Source organism: Melanostigma gelatinosum (genome assembly GCF_949748355.1).
Source record: "Melanostigma gelatinosum genome assembly, chromosome: 20".
Taxonomy (NCBI): domain Eukaryota; kingdom Metazoa; phylum Chordata; class Actinopteri; order Perciformes; family Zoarcidae; genus Melanostigma; species Melanostigma gelatinosum.
This window is the reverse complement of record NC_136653.1, coordinates 22,183,934-22,205,750: the sequence shown is the minus strand read 5'-3', so window position 1 is coordinate 22,205,750 and position 21,817 is coordinate 22,183,934. Positions and strand designations below refer to the sequence as shown.

Here is a 21,817-nt window from a genome sequence, read left to right as displayed (position 1 = left end):
TAAACACACCGTTACAGTAGTCCAGTCTGCTGAAGATAAATGCGTGGACAAGTTTTTCCAAATCCTGTTGAGACATAAGACCTCTAATCCTTGATATATTCTTCAGGTGATAGTAGGCTGATTTTGTAATTGTCTTGATGTGGCTGTTCAGGTTGAGGTCTGAATCCATAACTACACCTAGATTTCTGGCTTGGTTTGTGGGTTTTAACATCAGTGACTGAAGCTGAGCGGTGATTTTCAATTGTTCATCCTTGGTACCAAAAACAATTACTTCTGTTTTATCTTTGTTTAATTGAAGAAAATTCTGGCACATCCAGTTGTTGGTTTGTTCAATGCAGTTACCCAGCCCTTGTATGGGATTATAGTCCCCTGTTGACATAGTTATATAGATTTGTGTGTCGTCTGCATAATTATGATAACACACTTTGTTGTTTCCCATAATCTGAGCTAGTGGAAACATGTAGATGTTGAACAGAAGAGGCCCCAGTATTGAACCTTGGGGAACACCACATGTCATTTTAGTCAGCTCTGATGTGTAATCAGCTACAGACACAAAGTATTCTCGGTCCTTCAAGTAGGATTCAAACCAGTTAAGTGCTGTGCCAGAGAGTCCCACCCAGATGTTTAGTCTTTCTAGGAGTATGGCATGGTCGACCGTGTCGAATGCAGCACTGAGATCCAGTAACACTAAGACTGAACTTCTGCCATTGTCTATGTTTAAGTGGATGTCGTTGAAAACCTTAACAAGAGCAGTTTCAGTGCTGTGGTGCTGTCGAAAGCCTGACTGGAAAACATCAAAGCAGTTATTTACGGCCAAGAAGTTGGTCAGCTGTTGGAAAACGGCTTTTTCAATTATTTTACTTAAAAATGGGAGGTTTGATATTGGCCTATAATTTTTCATCGTTGCGGAGTCTAAACTAGCCTTCTTTAGGAGCGGTTTAATAACTGCAGTTTTTAGGGCTTGTGGGAAGACACCTGAGAGAAGGGATGTGTTTACAATATGTAAGAGATCAGTGGTCATGCAGTTTGAAATATTTTTGAAAAAGTGTGTTGGTAGAATATCCAAGCAGCAGGAGGATGACTTCAGATGTTGTATAATGTCTTCTAGGCTTCTACGGTCGATTGAATGAAATTGTGTCATGATATTTGAATGGATGTTATTCAGAGATCGGGACAACACATATCCTGTGGTTGGTGTGGAGGCACTGACTGCTTGTCTAATTTTCTGAATTTTGTCAGTAAAAAAGGAGGCAAATTGATTGCATGCCCAGGTGGATTGGAGCTCAGCAGCTACCGACACTGGAGGGTTTGTTAGCCTGTCGACGGTAGCAAATAAGGCGCGTGTATTGTTCTTGTTTTTGGTTATGTCAGAGAAGAATGACTGCCTTGCATTTCTAACAGAGACACACAATGATCTCTGTTAATGCATGTGTATTGTGTGATGCAGAGCGAACCTCCTGTTTTACTATCTTCACGCTCAGAGGGACAATAGAGTCCTCTGTTATATTGAGACATGGTGTTGAGTTTATCAATCTTTAAATTGAGCTACAGACTAGATGTCTATCAAGTGTAGAAACAGTAAGAATTCAAAAGTTTTTAGACAAAAGAGGGTTCTGTGAAATTAAACGTTCTATTTTAATTGCAGAACAAGGTGGAGGGTTAAAACAGTGAGCGGGTTCCTGTTCACTGACAAGAACGTCGCTCAGCTCTCATGACGCCGTCCAGACTGACAGCATCGCCATGGAAACATATCACCCACCGCCAGGTAACCCCCGACCCCCGAAATAACAAACGGTGTCGCTTCTTCAAGATGTAAAATATTTTATTTTCTGTAAATTATTCTAAATCAGATTCCACACTTTCCCAAAAAAAAAAAAACATCACTCTGTTTATGTGAATATTAAAAACAAAAAATCAAGGCTTCATGTCGTCGAACTGTACACAGTCTTGATAAAACCTCAGGTACACAAAACAAAGTGAAAAAACTAAACATAAAAACGCTTTCAGCCAAAATGCTGGGTGAAAAAACACAAAAAACGACGTCTTCATCCAATCAGAATGCAGCGCGACAGGAAACTGACGGGCAGGTGATGAAGGTGACGATGAGGATGCTAAGGTCGCTGTCGGTGGAGTGATTTCTAAACATTTTGTCTTTCCTTTAAATTTATAATACAGATATTTACAGGCTGAGACTCCAGACCTCGAACTCACCGCGTAATTAGAAAATAGCTTCATTCAGTAATAAATACAAAAAGAACAAAATCTCTTATTTTACAGGAAATTAACAAAACACAGGAGGAAGAGGTGGAAGAGGAACCACATATGTTTCTGTGGGCATTGATCTGTTTTTGTTGTTTTATATGTTTCTTAACAGTGCAACTTAATGACAAAGACATTCTGATAGTTCACATTTACATCTGTGGTCAGTTTTACACAATATACACAGAGGACCAGCCTCGACATAAGCCCCGCCCCCTCACCTGTCAAATCATCCAACACCACCAGAATTAGCCCTGCCCCTCCTTCCAAACATTATTTCATGTGTGATCAGGTTTATTATCAATGTATTGACATCTGATATGAAGTGTAACTCCACCCACATGGGGGTGAGAGACAGAGAGAGAGAGAGAGACAGCTGTGTCTTCAGTTCATCCATTTACGGCAGTTAACGGCTCCACAGTGACACGAGATCTTATGTTGATCGTCCTCCAGGTCAAACTTGTAGTCATAGGATAGCTGACAGAGACAGAGAGAGAGAGACAGAGAGAGAGACAGACAGAGCGAGAGACAGACAGAGCGAGACAAGCAGACAGAGAGAGAGAGAGAGAGAAAGAGAGACAGACAGACAGACAGACAGACAGACAGACAGACAGACAGACAGAGCGAGAGACAGACAGACAGAGCGAGACAAGCAGACAGACAGACAGAGAGACAGACAGACAGAGCGAGACAGAGAGACAGAGAGAGACAGACAGAGAGACAAGCAGACAGAAAGAGAGAGAAAGACAAACAGGTTGATATTAAAAGGACAGATCATTATATTAGAAACAAGTCTTTAGGCCTAGGTCTTAGGTCCAACGATTTATATTGATAATCCTATTGATTTAAATAGATTTATGTAGATTATTCCTATTGATTTACATTGATTAATCCTGTTGATTTATAGAAATAATCCGATTGATTTACATTGATTATTCATATTGATTTATGCTGATTATTTGTACCTCTTCTCCTCTCTGGATGCGTCTACAGGAGCTGATGATGATCTTGTTCTCCTTCTCCACAGTGACCACCTCTGTGATGCAGTTCGGAGAACATGAGTGGTTGATGTACCTGTCAATCACAGACAGAGGGTGGGTCCTTTATATGATGACAAACAAACCACAGCTTCAGATGCTGGTTTGAGTTTAAAGAAAATGCGTTGGAATGCTGAAATGAATCGCAAAAAAATGCTGAAAATACAGAAATGGGAGACTACCTGTCTGAAAAATGTTGAAGGCCAAAAGCATTAAACTGCACTCATGAAAACCCTTCAAGTTGAAATGTCTAACTGGCAGACCTGGAAGCTAAACTGTATTATCGAACGAAGCTAAGAGCTGAAATACAATGCAGGAACAGCTTGAAGCTCAACGATTTTACTGTCACAGTAATCGTAGTAAAGGTAGGAGTAGAAGAGGTAGTACGGGTTGGACTGAGTGGGGGAGAGGAGGCAGAATCATGTTTGAACACATACACAGAGAATATTAAATGACAGGCTTCATCACAAGCATTCCAGTTCGAATTCACTCAGTGGGGCTTTTATTTTTGAAATGGGGGGGGGGGGAGGGGGGGTGAAAATCTCTAAGACCTGAATGACTGTATGATAGAGAGACACAGACAGAGTGAGTGAGTGACAGAGGGACAAAGACAGACAGAAAGAGAGAGACGACAGAGAGAGAAACAGAATGAGTGGGAGGGAGAAAGAGAGACAGACAGAAAGAGACACACAGAGACAGAAGGCCAGACAGAGACGAGGCTTTTACTGAATATCTCCAAGTCATGTGTGTCAGTGTGTTTATCAACTTCACGAATTAGCTCAATCAAACACCTGTGTGCCTGCAGGCTTTACATGGAGATACAACTGTGAAAAACCTGTCAAACAAATCCTCAAAACCCCCATAACCACAGCTCCTATTGCTCCGATACCAATGCTGGAGAGGAAGGATGAGTTGAAGAACAGATCATGTGAACATTGTCTTTAGTGTGGCTTAAATGTTGCGATCTAGAAATGTTGCACGTCGTCTGTGCAAGATGTTCTTGGAGTAAGAATCAACGTCGTTTCCTATGGAGCAGATAGTTGGTTTTCCTCTCAATGTAAGGCTGGTGAGCCAAACGCTTAAATCTGTGGGATTCCACAGTCATTTGTCTACGACAAGGACACGATTAACTACTTTTCCATCCATAAATTATCCATGAACATTGTGGAGTCAGTGGAAAAGTAGAAATATTTTTTTCACAAGAATCTCAAGCTCCTCTTCACTCTAGCGATGACATCACGCACTCTGAGCTGTGCTATACACACTCATTATAAAGTCAGAAAAGGACTGAAAAATCACAAAAGTTAAAGTAGATAAGTGCTGAAAACATACGGAAGGAATAGTAGAGGAATAAAGAATCAGCATTCCAACAATAAAGATTTGGATAACAATACTTGGAATGCTGAATCAGCATTCCAACAATTAAGGATTAGAACGTTCTGCACGATTAAAGACGCTTCTCACACACACACACCGACTAGAAATATGTTCATAACACAATTGGTCTCACCTGGCCGGTCCTCCAGTGATGGTGGCGTCGATCACAAAGTCGTTATCGATCCGGAACATGTACACACCTCGGTTCTACACACACACACACACACACACACACACACACACACACACACACACACACACACACACACACACACACACACACACACACACAAGTATACAGTGGGTTCTAGGTAAAAACACAATGTTGATAATTTGTGTATTTTTTTGATATACACAAATAAAAAGAGAACAAATATATAAATATATTAAAAACTAAAAGACAGAAATAATGAGCTGTAAATGAACCAGAGTCCAGCTGAATATCTCCGAACTCTAGAGAAACTTTGTGATCAGCTTTTGTTAATCTGTGTGTGTGTGTCTGTGTGTTACCTGTGACTCGTACAGCCTCTCCTTACGATTGGCTACTTCACTCCTGATGATGGTGCCGATGTACTCGATGACCATGGTGCATTTCTCAATGTCTCTGGCAGCGTAGAGACCCAGACCCTACACACACACACACACACACACACATTAGTGATTTGTCCTTCAGTCAGTCAGGTGTTCAGTCTGTGGACCAGGTTCCTCACCTGTATACGAGAGCGAGCCAGGTAGACGCTGGTCTTCCACTCGGCCTTCATGCGTCGGTACTGAGCCGACTTGGAGTGACGTCCCTGATGAGCCGCCGCCACCGACTCCCCCGGAGACAGAGAGATGACGCCGGGCACGAGGCCCACGATGGAGCCCACGGAGCCCTGACACCTGGGAGCGCTGCTGGTCAACAGGTTGGGTCTGACACGGAGACACACACACAGGTAGGACATCACTCACCTGTCTCTGAACTGATCCACCAGGACAGGCATCTATCGGTACAGGTGTGCAACAAGTGTACATCTATCGGTACAGGTGTGCAACAAGTGTACATCTATCGGTTCAGGTGTGTATCAGGACAGGTGTGTTACCTCTTGGTTTGGGAGGCTTTGGGTTCAGAACGGGCTGATCCAGAAGGGTTGAAGGCCAGAGGCCACTCCATGAGAGGGTTCCTTCCATAACGAAAGGTGTAACGCTCACAGGTCTCCACACCTGGCAACTACACACACACACACAGGTCAGTATGATGATTATGATATTACATATTATATGTGTGTGTGTGTGTGTGTGTGTGAGAGAGACGTACAGACTCCAGGATCCTGGTCACTGCAGACGTCGTCAATCCAAACAGATCTTCTCCTTTCAGGTAAACTGGGAAAAGCTTCAGAGTCCCACTGGAGGATCTCATCTGTGATACTGGTCCCAGTATCTGGTCCCACACAGCTGGAGAAACAGGCACACACAAAGAGACGCAAATCATCTCAGATGGTCACGTTCACAGGTCATTGTGAGTCTTGTGTAATATGAGGTGATGTTTACCTTTAGGAGTTGTTCCGGTCAGGATGAGGTCATTGTAACCCGTCTCCACCACCTTCACTTTAAACAGCGGCCGGCCCTCGTCTTCCTCAATGCAGCACATGTACCGACAGCGTCTGCAGGCGCACAGTGATGATGTCATCATCCAAACCAAAACGTTTCATTCGAGAAAACCACTAACGATTGATTGATTATTATTTCCTGTTTTCATTCAGAAAGACTTCCTGCTTTTCTCTGTTTTTCACATTTAAACGATTAATGTAGAAAATGACTACAGGTGAGTGTAGAAGCAAAGCATCATGGGAGTTACCTGTTGCTGTGCCGCATGCTCCAGTAGATGCGGTTGGTGTGGTACCCAATGGGGAAGATGGCGGCCTTGTTGTGGAAGGCCTTCATCTGCTGTGGGAGGAGCCTCCCGATGGCAGTGAACAGCAGGCTGCCGACCCTGAAGGTGTGACGCCGCTCGCCGCGCTGCACCACGGCGGCGATCTGCCGTGCCTCGTCCCGCTGCACGAACACCCGGCGGAACACGGCGAAGCACCACAGCTCACAGTCGTACGGGTCACAGACCGCCGAGGGGTCACAGCTCGGCCCCCCTGGGGTGGAGGAGGGGGAGTCGCTGGAGGACCGGTCCGCTCCAACAGGACCCGACCTGGGTTTATGGAGCTGACACAGCATCGTCTTGTCCTGGAGGAACCAGCAGAGTGTGTGTTAGTGTTACAGTGTGTGTTGCAGTGCGTGTGTTGCAGTGCGTGTGTTGCAGTGCGTGTGTTGCAGTGTGTGTTACAGTGTGTGTTGCAGTGCGTGTGTTGCAATGCGTGTTGCAGTGCGCGTGTTACAGTGTGTGTTGCAGTGCGTGTTGCAGTGTGTGTGTTGCAGTGCGTGTTGCAGTGCGTGTTGCAGTGTGTGTGTTGCAGTGTGTGTGTTGCAGTGTGTGTGTTGCAGTGCGTGTGTTGCAGTGCGTGTTGCAGTGCGTGTTGCAGTGCGTGTGTTGCAGTGCGTGTTGCAGTGCGTGTGTTGCAGTGCGTGTTGCAGTGCGTGTTGCAGTGCGTGTTGCAGTGCGTGTGTTGCTGTGCGTGTGTTGCTGTGCGTGTGTTGCTGTGTGTGTGTTGCTGTGTGTGTTGCAGTGCGTGTGTTACTGTGCGTGTTGCAGTGCGTGTGTTACAGTGTGTGTTGCAGTGCGTGTGTTGCAGTGCGTGTTGCAGTGCGTGTTGCAGTGCGTGTTGCAGTGCGTGTGTTACAGTGTGTTTTACAGTGTGTGTTGCAGTGCGTGTTGCAGTGTGTGTTGCAGTGCGTGTGTTGCAGTGCGTGTTGCAGTGCGTGTTGCAGTGCGTGTTGCAGTGCGTGTGTTACAGTGCGTGTTGCAGTGCGTGTTGCAGTGCGTGTTGCAGTGCGTCTGTTGCAGTGTGCGTGTTGCAGTGTGCGTGTTGCAGTGTGCGTGTTGCAGTGTGCGTGTTGCAGTGCGTGTTGCAGTGCGTGTTGCAGTGCGTGTTGCAGTGCGTGTTGCAGTGAGTGTTGCAGTGAGTGTTGCAGTGTGTCTGTTGCCGTGTGTCTGTTGCAGTGCGTGTTGCAGTGCGTGTTGCAGTGAGTGTTGCAGTGAGTGTTGCAGTGTGTACCTTGAAGAAGGTGCAGTGGGCCTGCAGTGCACAGGTGAAGTGGTAGGTGTTGGTGCAGCGGAGGCGGTTGCAGCCGCTCGTGGCTCCGGTCTTGTGACAGTGAGCACAGCGTAGAGACAGACTTCTCCTTAGAGCCAGCTCCACGTTGATCAGAGCTCCGGCCTGAGTCTCGTACACCTCGCTGGACCACAGAGCGCAGTTCAGGTGGACCTGAGACACGGAGAGAGACACGTTATCAACTGATCCAGACTATCATCAGAGACTCTGCTGGTTCCTGAAGGTTCAGACTCACCCACAGGTCCAGGTCCAGGTTCAGCAGTCTGGCCGGTCCGTCTGTCTGCCCGTCACCCTGCTGGTTACAGAAGCAGCACCTCCGCTGGTCTTTGGGTAACGGATCAGGACGAAGACACGCCCCCAGTTTATTCAGTAGTACATCCACTTCCTCCTCCGTTGGCATGGCAACCGTCTCGTTAGGAGTGCAAGTGCTCCTGGGATAAAAGAGACGTACAGAACAATGCTAACAGGCTAACCCGTGCAATGTGATGCTAACAGGCTAACCTGCTCAATGTGATGCTAAAGGATTAACTTGCTCGGTGTGATGCTAACACTATCACGAATCAAAACCCACCTTCACAGAACTGTTTTTAATGTGTGACAAATGTGTAGTCTATGTTTTTAGTGTTTCGCTTTTTTACGATGATTTTAATGTTTATAAAGTGTCTTTGAGAATTTTGAAAAGGGCTATAAAATTAAAATATATTGTTATTATTATTATTAACAGGCTAACCTGCTGAGTGTGATGCTAACAGGCTAACCTGCTGAGTGTGATGCTAACAGGTAAAGTTTGTCAGTGTGATGCTAAAAGGCTAACCTGCTGAGTGTGATGCTAAAGCTCCAGCGTCTCCAGCGGTTACTCTTCATCCTCTTCCCGTGGCGAAACGACAGCGAGTCGTCTCCACCTGGGACCGCCCGGGGGCGGGGCTTCAGCTTCACCTTCACCTGTAAACCAAGTAGAGTCAATTTATCATCTAATCAATCAACCGGATGATCAGCTACAACTTTTGATAATCAAGTCACCCACCTTGAGGCTGTCCATGCGGGGACTGGTCTCCAGGGTGATGGCGGAGGCGGGGGGGAATGAGAGTGAAGGGGAGGAGGTTGGAGGAGGTGAGGAGGGAGTGTGGAGGAGGGACTGGACGGCGATGGAGGACATGTTGCTGGTGTACTGGTGCTGCACACTGCTGGGAGGAACTGGGACGGCAGCCTGAGGACACAAGGACATCATGAGGACATCAACTGTACGCCATGACATCATCAAACATCAGAGGTGTGTCACTTCCTTTAGATCAGTGATTCTCAACTGGTGGGTCGCAGACCCGTTTTCAGTGGGTCGCGGGCCTTTGACTGACAAAAACACAACAACAAAATAAAAGTGATTTTATTTTGAAGAGCATTTTTTATGCAGCGGAATTATTCCAGCATTTACGCCACTTGTTCAGCGGTGCAGGAAAAACACCGACCAATGCGTTGTGAATCACATCACTTGATGCAGCTCAGCCAATCAAATATGAGTATTCCGACGAGTTTCCTGACTTGAGTGAGATGTTCACTCACCGTGACACACGGGGAGAGACGAGGAGACAGAGACAGAGCAGGACTGTTGAAGTGTGAAAGTCAAATCATAGGACGATCTCCAAAAGAGAGAAATGTCCAGAGAGACCAGAGTCATCAGACTCTGACTGGACAGACTCATGGAGGTGAATTCTTCAAACACTACTTTCTCTCATTAGAAGATGAGAAAAATATAATGTTGTGGCCTTTTCACTTCACCCTGAATGAACTGAATTTAAAGCTGCAGGGCATTTCAGGCGAAATCATTTTTCGAAATGAATTTCGTTACGTAATTCATTTTTTAATCCAGCCGTTATTTTACTTGAAATGAGAAGAACATTTATTTATGTATTTCTATGTATTATTTATAATCCATCCAGTTAAATTAGAAAAATTTTAATAATATTTGTTAAAATATAATTGATGTGTACGTTCTTTATTTGATTTGGCAGTTGTTTACTACACAGATACGTTACTACTACTACACTTCTTGAATATAGATATGCCCAAATTATAAATATATAATATATATATTGTTATGGCAAAGTTCAATCATGAATTATAAAGTAGTGTATTGCGCACTTTTATTTTGAAAGTACTGCTATATGAACAAAAGGGCAATAACATTTGGTTCACGTGATGCAGGCAGCATGTTTCATACTTAATGTGAATATAATTCATACTTTGTTGGCATCTTATTCTAAAAACTGGATGTTGTCTGACGTTAATGTTTCCTCTAACTTTCAAAGTCCTTCGCTCGCTCCCGATCTGTGCCGTTTAAATGAGTTTACGGCGAATGTCAGCATATAGGTGCACTAACATGTAAGTGTCTGTGAGTTGACCACGGAGATCTGAGTGTCTGCTGACTTTACCAGCGATGTCCAGTAGTCTCCAGGGAGAGCAGCGGAAGTCGCCTTTTCTCTACGGCAACCCTGTAGGGACATCATATCTCCAATACAATCGTCTGACTACAGGATGTTTGCTGGCTTTTATCCCACTTTTTGACTTCGACGACCTTGATGAGAGAGTGCAGTCGCTTTGCTGCTTGCCTCCGCTTGCTTCAATTTGCCAGATATATCACATATATCACTCTTCAACGTTTGAGTGAAGACAAATCCAGAAAGTCGTTGAGCTATTTGGATTATTAGCTAATGCTAACTAGCAGCTAAGTTAAAGCTAAGTAGCAGCAAGATGCCTCCCTTCTCCACGGACGACTACTACAACTTCCTGCAGAAGATTGCAGTCTTGGAAACACAAATCCACCGACTGGCAGTGAACGTGGTGGTAAATGGACTGTGTGGGAATGATACCACTTTACCATGGACTCAAAACACTGGACAAACGCAAGCTAAGACACAGCTAACTAGCACAACCAGGCCTACCAAGAAACGGGAGGAGAGAGCAGATAATGAATCTTCAAATGGTAGTCCTCCCTGGAACTCTCTCGGTGCAAAGCCGAAGATAAAATATGTGGGAGGACGACTAACAGGCAGAGTCCAGCGCCCTGAGATTTGTGATGCGACTGGCTGGCCTGCACTAGCACATGGGCAGAACTCCTCCTCAACCCCTGCACCCAGACGGACAAAGCCAAGGACAGCTAAGGAAAGTAAAACCTGCAAAACACCTCCACAACAACCAAGCCTACAACTTCAAAACAGATTTGCTCCATTGTCGCAGGATCCTAAATCTCCATCTGATGACCTGGATAAGCAGCTATCTCCTCAAAGCAGGGTAAGAACTGAGAGTAAATGTGAGAGTAAAAGGCAGAGACAAAATCCTGGACATCGTGGCTGACTATCCCACAGCGAAAAACATCATGGTGCATACAGGAAGCTGTGATATTGTGAAACAACAGTCTGAAGTTCTAAAGCGAGACTTTATTGATCTGTTAAACACAGTCAGCTCTGTCAAGGCTGAGGTGTTTATCAGTGGCCCTCTCCCACCAGTCAGAGGAGGAGATGAAGGATTCAGCAGGCTGTTTGCACTGAACAGATGGCTGTCAACTGCATGTGCTGACCATTCAGTACATTTTATCAACAATTTCTACCTTTTCTGGGAGCGCAGACATCTTTTTACAGCGCATGGAGTTTGCCTGAACAAGTCAGGGGTAAAACTGTTTACCTCAAACCTGTTTTTCTCCCTGTGTCACCCGTCTGTCCCTACTGCCAAGGACAAGACACAAGAGGAGTCTAAACAAGAGATAACCACACAGCATCGCCATGGAGACCTTACGGGAAGGATGCCCCCGCCTAACGACAGCCAAAAGGAGGAGTCTCCAACCTCATCATCAGGGACCGCCTCTGACCTCCGATCTCTTTTGAATATGTGGCTCTGAATTCCACTCTTTATCGCTTTATTCCTAAACATTTACAGACCGCCTAAATACTGTGCAACCTTCTTTGATGAGTCTACTGAACTGCTGTCTGTAATCTGTATTGATTTTGACTGTGTTGTTATTGTTGGTGATTTTAATATCCATGTTGATAATCCCCAGGACAGAGAGTCTATAGAACTATGTGGTGTCCTTGATAACTATGATCTGACTCAGCATGTGACAGGACCCACCCACAACAGGGGGTACACTCTGGACCTCATCATCACCAAAGGTGTAAACATTTCCAAGGTTGCTGTGACTGATGTTGCACTCTCTGATCATTTCTGTGTTTTCTTTGAGAGTGCAATCTCCTTGCACACAAATGTCCAAACCAAGGTTGTGACAAAGTGTTACATCTCTGAAAACACCAGTGAACTATTTATTCACAAGTTCTCCTCCACACCAGCCCTCTCTTGCCTCTCAGTCAATGAGCTTGTAGATGGCTTCAATTTTAAAGTTAAAAATATTATTGATGCCATTGCACCCACTAAAGTGAAGCTTGTCTCGGGTAAGCAAAGATCTCCTTGGAGAAATGCTACGCTGGACAAAATGGAGAAACGAGAGTGTCGGAAAGCTGAGCGCAGGTGGCAAAAAAACTAATCTCCAGGTTCACTGTGACATCTATAAAGAGAGACTTCGCAATTATAATTTGGAACTTAGAAATGCAAGGGAGTCCTTCTTCTCTGACATCATAACCAAAAACAAGAACAATACACGCGCCTTATTTGCTACCGTCGACAGGCTAACAAACCCTCCAGTGTCTGTAGCTGATGAGCTCCAATCCACCGGCATGCAATCAATCTGCCTCCTTTTTTACTGACAAAATTCAGAAAATTAGACAAGCAGTCAGTGCCTCCACACCAACCACAGGATATGTGTTGTCCCGATCTCTGAATAACATCCATTTAAATATCATGACACAATTTCATTCAATCGACCGTAGAAGCCTAGAAGACATTATACAACATCTGAAGTCATCCTCCTGCTGCTTGGATATTCTACCAACACACTTTTCAAAAATATTTCAAACTGCATGACCACTGATCTCTTACATATTGTAAACACATCCCTTCTCTCAGGCGTCTTCCCACAAGCCCTAAAAACTGCAGTTATTAAACCGCTCCTAAAGAAGGCTAGTTTAGACTCCGCAACGATGAAAAATTATAGGCCAATATCAAACCTCCCATTTTTGAGTAAAATAATTGAAAAAGCGGTTTTCCAACAGCTGACCAACTTCTTGGCCGTAAATAACTGCTTTGATGTTTTCCAGTCAGGCTTTCGACAGCACCACAGCACTGAAACTGCTCTTGTTAAGGTTTTCAACGACATCCACTTAAACATAGACAATGGCAGAAGTTCAGTCTTAGTGTTACTGGATCTCAGTGCTGCATTCGACACGGTCGACCATGCCATACTCCTAGAAAGACTAAAAATCTGGGTGGGACTCTCTGGCACAGCACTTAACTGGTTTGAATCCTACTTGAAGTACCGAGAATACTTTGTGTCTGTAGCTGATTACACATCAGAGCTGACTAAAATGACATGTGGTGTTCCCCAAGGTTCAATACTCGGGCCTCTTCTGTTCAACATCTACATGCTTCCACTAGCTCAGATTATGGAAAACAACAAAGTGTGTTATCATAATTATGCAGACGACACACAAATCTATATAACTATGTCACCAGGGGACTATAATCCCATACAAGGGCTGGGTAACTGCATTGAACAAACCAACAACTGGATGTGCCAGAATTTTCTTCAATTAAACAAAGATAAAACAGAAGTAATTGTTTTTGGTACCAAGGATGAACAATTGAAAATCACCGCTCAGCTTCAGTCACTGATGTTAAAACCCACAAACCAAGCCAGAAATCTAGGTGTAGTTATGGATTCAGACCTCAACCTGAACAGCCACATCAAGACAATTACAAAATCAGCCTACTATCACCTGAAGAATATATCAAGGATTAGAGGTCTTATGTCTCAACAGGATTTGGAAAAACTTGTCCACGCATTTATCTTCAGCAGACTGGACTACTGTAACGGTGTGTTTACAGGTCTCTGTAAAAAGTCCATCAGAAAGCTGCAGCTGATTCAGAACGCTGCAGCTCGAGTCCTCACTAAGACCAGGAGGGTGGATCACATCACCCCAGTTCTGATGTCTTTGCACTGGCTTCCTGTCCAACAAAGAATTGACTTTAAAATCCTGCTGTTGGTTTACAAAGCACTGAATGGTTTAGGGCCAAAATACATCTCTGATCTGCTGCTACCTTATGAACCATCCCGACCCCTCAGGTCGTCTGGGACCGGTCTACTTCCTGTTCCCAGAGTCAGAACTAAACATGGAGAAGCAGCGTTCAGTTTTTCTGCTCCACATATCTGGAACAAAGGACCCTCAGCTCCTTTAAATCAAGATTGAAGACCTTTCTGTTTGCTGCTGCCTTTAATTGAACCACATTCAATTCATATATTAATCAATTTCCTGCATTTCTGCATTTTACTACTGTATTTTATTTCTTAGTTTTTTTTTAAATGTTTTAATGCAATGAATGTTCTTAATTGTTTTTAAATCTCCTTTTCTTTTGCCTTATGTTTTGATGCTTTTATGTGAAGCACTTTGAATTACCTTGTTGTTGAAATGTGCTACACAAATTAACTTGCCTTGCCTTACCTTACAGCAACCCTGAAGGGACATCATATCTCTAATACAAAATGATAAACATGAGACAGTCTGACTATAGGATGTTTGCTGGCTTTTATCCCACTGTTCTTGTCATCCTCTTGTTGTTATGTATATATGTTAATATATATATATAGAGAATTATAATAAATTTTAAAAATGCGTTAACGCCCGATAAAATAATTGTCTGCGTTAATTAATGAATGAGTTAACGTGAAATTAACGCGTTAACTTGCCCAGCACCACCGTAATTCCCGGACGATAGAGCGCACCAGCATATAGGCCGCACCAGCTAATTTTTAAAAGAAAAAAGTTGCACATAGATAAGCCGCACTGGTCTATAAGCCGCAGGTGTCCCCGTTGAACGGCAAGATGCTTTTAACAGTACTAAAGTTGTATTCTTCTCTGAACATCATAACATGTCCGACTCGCTAGCTTCTAAGCTAATTTTAACATTACCGCAAATGGGGAAATGCTAACCGCGATTAGCATTAGCGAATATAATATATCTTCATACATCTTTTCATGCTTCATACAGACATACTTACGGACTAAGGTCTCTCAAGGCTACCAAACGGAAGAAGTAAAACAAAGCAGCGTGTCTTCTCATTACAATCTAAAAGCATCGAGGCAATAACTGTTGTTGCTCGTAGCTCTGAATAGCATTTACGGCGAACTGGCTTGGCCGCTTAATAGGGCTGATGACGCTCCAATAACACCTGATTCCTCCGCAGACTTTTACAGTGCAGTAAAAGTCTGCATTTCTGTGGAGGAATCAGCTGTTATTGGAGCGATTAGCTAGTGACCAGCGGCGTTAGTTGCTGCTATTATCCCCCCGGTCGCTTCCCGTAGCATTCCTTCAGCCATTCCTTCATTAGGCTTTCTATCATCCACCCTTTCTTGTTGACTTTCATGGCGATTCCTTTCGGGAATTTTTCTTTTGGCATTGTCATCCGCTTAAAAATCACCATGGGTGGAAGCTTTAGTCCGGATGCTGTGCAGCTCAGAACACAAGTGAAATGCGTTCTCTCATAGCTACGAAAAAATCCATACATTAGCCGCACAGTTGTAAAAGCCGCAGTCTCAAAGCGTGTGAAAAAAAGTAGCAGCTTATATGCCGGAAAGTACGTTAATTAATATATATATATATATATATATATATATATATATATATATGTAATTTGGGTCGTGGGTCACGGCTTGTCATTAAGGGGGGTGCCGCAGCCAGACCAGTTGAGAACCACTGCTTTAGATGGTACATCACTCAGCTGATCACCATGACGGACTCCTGACCAATAATCACTAACCTGATCTCTCACCTGGTTCACAGCTCTTCTGCTCTGCAGGTCAGATGTGTAGAGAGACGAGCAGTTTGGACTACAGAACATCAAGCTGGATCTGGACTGACCCTCCTGTAACACACACACACACAGACATAGTGACTTCCTGTCTGCCATCTTTAGTTTCACTGTGTGTTACACAGTTCTCTACTGCGTCCAACCTGTTTGAGCTCCTTGACGATTCGGACTCCGTTTCCCAGCAGCACCTTGCAGTAGCTGCAACACTGAGGCCTGGCAGTAGAAGTGCCGCCATGTTGGATGTAGTCCATGCTGACACCTGGAGGCAACACACAGACAGATGATACAAAGCTGTCAATCACAAGCTTGCTTGTGTGTGCATCTGTGTGTGTGTGTGTGTGTGTGTGTGTACAGACCAGAGTTTGCAGCAGCATCTGGTCTCTGTTGATTCCTTCCTGTTGAACTCTGCGAACACATCAAACAGTCAGTGTGACGTACAGAATGATGACTTTTATTACATGTACATACAGTATTTGGCCCACCTGTATGAGTGGTACTCTAACTCCAGCCAGCAGACCAAGAGAGCTCCTCCCGGTACCGGTGGATCTGCTCAGCTGGTAGTCAGAGGGGACGGGGACCAGTAACAGCTCGGCTACCGCCGCCATCACGTCTGCTACAGTCTGTAAACAGAGTCACAGTGATGTCATCAGGAGGGAGGGGCCACACATGAACACACACAAACACACACATACAGATGTTTACCTGAGCTGCAACAGGGTTCAGGGTTATCGCTATGGTTACCAGGTCTGTGTTAGAGCATGAGGGATGACCCTGATGGTTAGGCTCCGCCTTCACTTCCTGTTTGACTGCAGAGCCCGGACACACACACACAAAAAAAGAGGTAAGAAATTAATTATTTTAATGATGTGTTGATCTTTCTTTTCTGTTTCCCACAACCACGACGACTACCGCAGTAACGCGTACGGTACTACCGCAGTAACGCGTACGGTACTACCGCAGTAACGCTTAATGTACTACCGCAGTGACGCGTACGGTACTACCGCAGTAACGGTTAATGTACTACCGCAGTAACGCTGACTGTACTACCGCAGTAACGCGTACGGTACTACCGCAGTAACGCGTACGGTACTACCGCAGTAGCGCGTACGGTACTACCGCAGTAACGCTTAATGTACTACCGCAGTAACGCGTAATGTACTACTGCAGTAACGCGTACGGTACTACCGCAGTGACGCGTACGGTACAACCGCAGTAGCGCGTACGGTACAACCGCAGTAACGCGTACGGTACAACCGCAGTAACGCGTACGGTACAACCGCAGTAACGCTTAATGTACAACCGCAGTGACGCGTACGGTACAACCGCAGTGACGCGTACGGTACAACCGCAGTGACGCGTACGGTACAACCGCAGTGACGCGTACGGTACTACCGCAGTGACGCGTAATGTACTACCGCAGTGACGCGTAATGTACTAACGCAGTGACGCGTACGGTACAACCGCAGTGACGCGTAATGTACTACCGCAGTGACGCGTACGGTACTACCGCAGTGACGCTTAATGTACTACCGCAGTGACGCGTACGGTACTACCGCAGTGACACGTAATGTACTACCGCAGTAACGCGCACGGTACTACCGCAGTAACGCGTACGGTACTAACGCAGTAACGCTTAATGTACTACCGCAGTAACGCTTAATGTACTACCGCAGTAACGCTTAATGTACTACCGCAGTGACGCGTAATGTACTACCGCAGTGACGCGTACGGTACAACCGCAGTGACACGTACGGTACAACCGCAGTGGCGCGTACGGTACTACCGCAGTAACGCGTACGGTACAACCGCAGTAACGCTTAAGGTACAACCGCAGTGACGCGTACGGTACAACCGCAGTGACGCGTACGGTACTACCGCAGTAGCGAGTACGGTACAACCGCAGTAACGCGTACGGTACAACCGCAGTAACGCTTAATGTACAACCGCAGTGACGCGTACGGTACAACCGCAGGGACGCGTACGGTACAACCGCAGTGACGCGTACGGTACAACCGCAGTAGCGCGTACGGTACAACCGCAGTAACGCGTACGGTACAACCGCAGTAACGCGTACGGTACAACCGCAGTAACGCTTAATGTACAACCGCAGTGACGCGTACGGTACAACCGCAGTGACGCGTACGGTACAACCGCAGTGACGCGTAATGTACTACCGTAGTGACGCGTAATGTACTACCGCAGTGACGCGTAATGTACTACCGCAGTGACGCGTACGGTACTACCGCAGTGACACGTAATGTACTACCGCAGTAACGCTTAATGTACTACCGCAGTGACGCGTACGGTACTACCGCAGTGACGCGTAATGTACTACCGTAGTGACGCGTAATGTACTACCGCAGTGACGCGTACGGTACTACCGCAGTGACACGTAATGTACTACCGCAGTAACGCTTAATGTACTACCGCAGTGACGCGTACGGTACTACCGCAGTGACGCGTACGGTACTACCGCAGTGACGCGTACGGTACTACCGCAGTGACGCGTACGGTACTACCGCAGTGACGCGTAATGTACTACCGCAGTGACGCGTAATGTACTACCGCAGTGACGCGTAATGTACTACCGCAGTGACGCGTAATGTACTACCGCAGTGACGCGTACGGTACTACCGCAGTAACGCGCACGGTACTAACGCAGTAATGCGCACGGTACTAACGCAGTAACGCTTAATGTACTACCGCAGTGACGCGTAATGTACTACCGCAGTGACACGTAATGTACTACCGAAGTGACGCGTACGGTACTACCACAGTGACGCGTACGGTACTACCGCAGTAACGCTTAATGTACTACCGAAGTGACGCGTACGGTACTACCACAGTGACGCGTACGGTACTACCGCAGTAACGCTTAATGTACTACCGCAGTGACGCGTACGGTACTACCGCAGTAACGCGCACGGTACTAACGCAGTAACGCTTAATGTACTACCGCAGTGACGCGTACGGTACTACCGCAGTGACGCGTAATGTACTACCGCAGTGTTGCGTACGGTACTACCGCAGTAACGTGTACGGTACTACCGCAGTAACGCTTAATGTACTACCGCAGTGACGCGTACGGTACTACCGCAGTAACGCTTAATGTACTACCGCAGTGACGCGTACGGTACTACCGCAGTGACGTGTACGGTACTACCGCAGTGACGCTTAATGTACTACCGCAGTGACGTGTACGGTACTACCGCAGTAACGCTTAATGTACTACCGCAGTGACGCGTACGGTACTACCGCAGTGACGTGTACGGTACTAACGCAGTAACGCGTAATGTACTACCGCAGTAACGCGCACGGTACTAACGCAGTAACGCTTAATGTACTACCGCAGTAACACAAAGTATCTGGAGCCTTGTAACACTGCTGTTAACTGACCTTTTCCCCAGGCGCAGGGCATCATGGGAATTGTAGGCGAGACGCAGGGCGAGAGCGGCTCCAGTTTGATCCAGGAGAGGTCGGGGTACCTGCTGACCTCCTCGTCCGCCACACTCTCTGGAGAAGACGAGGGGACGAAGCCTTCAGGGCTGTCACGTCCTGACGAGTCGTGAACTCTGTGGAGGAAAACACAAGAAGAAGAAAGACGAGTCAGGGAAACGTGTCACCACCCGGAGAAAAGGCCAAAGACGAGTTTAAATAAGCGTATTATTTTGAGAATTATAATCATAAAGAACATAACAAACATGAACATTCTCCTCATCCTTTAAATGTCCGTAAAGATGAGTTTTAATCAGGACTCAGTGTGCGGAGTTTACCTGAGCTCTTCTTGGTTGTTGTGGGGCGGGGTGGGCAGGGAGGCGGGGACATCTACTGTTTTGGTGCCGTGGTTTAGAGCCAGAAGGCCCTTCCGTTTCTGCTTCGGACCTTTCAAAGAAAAAAACAAACACACACATTTTCAGTTAAGATCAGTGATAAACTCTGCAGATTCAAGCCTTAAAGACGAAGCAGTGGGTCTCAAGAACACACTCACCCTCCTGCTCCGTCAGCTCCTCCGTCGTAGCGAAGCCATTCACCAGCTTCTGCCTGGTGACGGGTGGGGGGGTGGGGGGCAGGGAGGCCGGAGGTGTGGGGGGGTTACTGAGGTTATTCTGCTGGAGACAAGAGTTAAAGTTCAGAATCAGTGAAGGAGGAAGTGAAGCTGAGGTAGTAGTACTATCCTGTAGTACTGTAGCACTGTACAGTAGCACTGTCCTGTAGCACTGTCCTGTTGTCCTGTAGCACTGTAGTACTGTCCTGTAGCACTGTAGTACTGTCCTGTAGCACTGTCCAGTAGCACTGTAGTACTGTCCAGTAGCACTGTAGTACTGTCCTGTAGCACTGTAGTACTGTCCTGTAGCACTGTAGTACTGTCCTGTAGCACTGTAGTACTGTCCTGTAGCACTGTCCTGTAGCCCTGTAGCACTGTCCTGTAGCACTGTCGTACTGTCCTGTAGTCCTGTAGCACTGTCCTGTAGCACTGTCGTACTGTTCTGTAGCACTGTCCTGTAGCACTGTAGTACTGTCCTGTAGTACTGTCGTACTGTCCTGTAGTCCTGTCGTACTGTCCTGTAGTCCTGTAGCACTGTCCTGTAGCACTGTCGTACTGTTCTGTAGCACTGTCCTGTAGCACTGTCCTGTAGCACTGTCCTGTAGCACTGTAGTACTGTCCTGTAGTACTGTCGTACTGTCCTGTAGTCCTGTAGCACTGTCCTGTAGCACTGTCGTACTGTTCTGTAGCACTGTCCTGTAGCACTGTCCTGTAGCACTGTAGTACTGTCCTGTAGCACTGTCCTGTAGCACTGTCGTACTGTCCTGTAGCACTGTCGTACTGTCCTGTAGCACTGTCGTACTGTCCTGTAGCACTGTCCTGTAGTACTGTCGTACTGTCCTGTAGCACTGTCGTACTGTCCTGTAGCACTGTAGTCCTGTAGCACTGTCCTGTAGCACTGTCCTGTAGCACTGTCCTGTAGCACTGTAGCACTGTCCTGTAGCACTGTCGTACTGTCCTGTAGTCCTGTAGCACTGTCCTGTAGCACTGTCGTACTGTCCTGTAGTCCTGTAGCACTGTCCTGTAGTCCTGTAGCACTGTCCTGTAGTCCTGTAGCACTGTCCTGTAGTCCTGTAGCACTGTCGTACTGTTCTGTAGCACTGTCCTGTCGTACTGTCCTGTAGCACTGTCGTACTGTCCTGTAGCACTGTCCTGTAGCACTGTCCTGTAGCACTGTAGTACTGTAGCACTGTCGTACTGTCCTGTAGCACTGTCCTGTAGCCCTGTAGCACTGTCCTGTAGCACTGTGCTGTAGCACTGTGCTGTAGCACTGTGCTGTAGCACTGTGCTGTAGCACTGTGCTGTAGCACTGTGCTGTAGCACTGTGCTGTAGCACTGTCGTACTGTCCTGTAGCACTGTCCTGTAGCACTGTAGTACTGTAGCACTGTCCTGTAGCACTGTCCTGTAGCCCTGTAGCACTGTTCTGTAGCCCTGTCCTGTAGCACTGTCCTGTAGCACTGTGCTGTAGCACTGTGCTGTAGCACTGTGCTGTAGCACTGTCCTGTAGCACTGTGCTGTAGCACTGTGCTGTAGCACTGTGCTGTAGCACTGTCCTGTAGCACTGTCGTACTGTCCTGTAGCACTGTCCTGTAGCACTGTAGTACTGTAGCACTGTCCTGCAGCACTGTCGTACTGTCCTGTAGCACTGTCCTGTAGCCCTGTAGCACTGTCCTGTAGCACTGTAGTACTGTAGCACTGTCCTGTAGTATTACTGCAGTAGTACCTTGTATATGAGCTGGGAGTAGTAGTCCGTGACTCCGTCCAGGACTCCGTTACCGAAGGAGCCGCTCATTGTGGAGTCTCTGCCCAGAGAGGAGCTCCCGTACGGGGGGAACAGACTCAGGTCCATCTCCAGAACCGGCTCCATCAGGGGCAGCACTGACAGCTGGGGGGGTGGGGGCAATCAATAATCAATACAGATAATCAGTGAGC

At 46.4% G+C, this 21,817-nt stretch overlaps 1 protein-coding gene across 1 annotated transcript in view; it reads right to left on the bottom strand.

Moving 5' to 3' along the window:
• Positions 1 to 1,810: 1,810 nt before the first annotated feature.
• The window catches only part of LOC306794378 (histone-lysine N-methyltransferase 2C-like), a 71,519-nt gene continuing 51,512 nt past the window's right edge, over positions 1,811 to 21,817 (bottom strand). Inside the window, exons 59-80 of the mRNA XM_079292412.1 lie at positions 21,609 to 21,770; positions 19,822 to 19,945; positions 19,613 to 19,721; positions 19,236 to 19,411; positions 16,542 to 16,645; positions 16,322 to 16,459; positions 16,192 to 16,244; positions 15,983 to 16,091; positions 15,801 to 15,893; positions 8,898 to 9,080; positions 8,688 to 8,815; positions 8,109 to 8,304; positions 7,817 to 8,026; positions 6,511 to 6,887; positions 6,204 to 6,316; positions 5,971 to 6,107; positions 5,756 to 5,883; positions 5,384 to 5,585; positions 5,184 to 5,300; positions 4,807 to 4,880; positions 3,225 to 3,333; positions 1,811 to 2,736 (exon numbers count right to left, since the gene is read on the bottom strand). Of these exons, the coding sequence (XP_079148538.1) occupies positions 2,644 to 2,736; positions 3,225 to 3,333; positions 4,807 to 4,880; positions 5,184 to 5,300; positions 5,384 to 5,585; positions 5,756 to 5,883; positions 5,971 to 6,107; positions 6,204 to 6,316; positions 6,511 to 6,887; positions 7,817 to 8,026; positions 8,109 to 8,304; positions 8,688 to 8,815; positions 8,898 to 9,080; positions 15,801 to 15,893; positions 15,983 to 16,091; positions 16,192 to 16,244; positions 16,322 to 16,459; positions 16,542 to 16,645; positions 19,236 to 19,411; positions 19,613 to 19,721; positions 19,822 to 19,945; positions 21,609 to 21,770 (3,135 nt within the window). The 3' untranslated portion in view covers positions 1,811 to 2,643. The remainder of the gene's footprint in view (positions 2,737 to 3,224; positions 3,334 to 4,806; positions 4,881 to 5,183; positions 5,301 to 5,383; positions 5,586 to 5,755; positions 5,884 to 5,970; positions 6,108 to 6,203; positions 6,317 to 6,510; positions 6,888 to 7,816; positions 8,027 to 8,108; positions 8,305 to 8,687; positions 8,816 to 8,897; positions 9,081 to 15,800; positions 15,894 to 15,982; positions 16,092 to 16,191; positions 16,245 to 16,321; positions 16,460 to 16,541; positions 16,646 to 19,235; positions 19,412 to 19,612; positions 19,722 to 19,821; positions 19,946 to 21,608; positions 21,771 to 21,817) is intronic.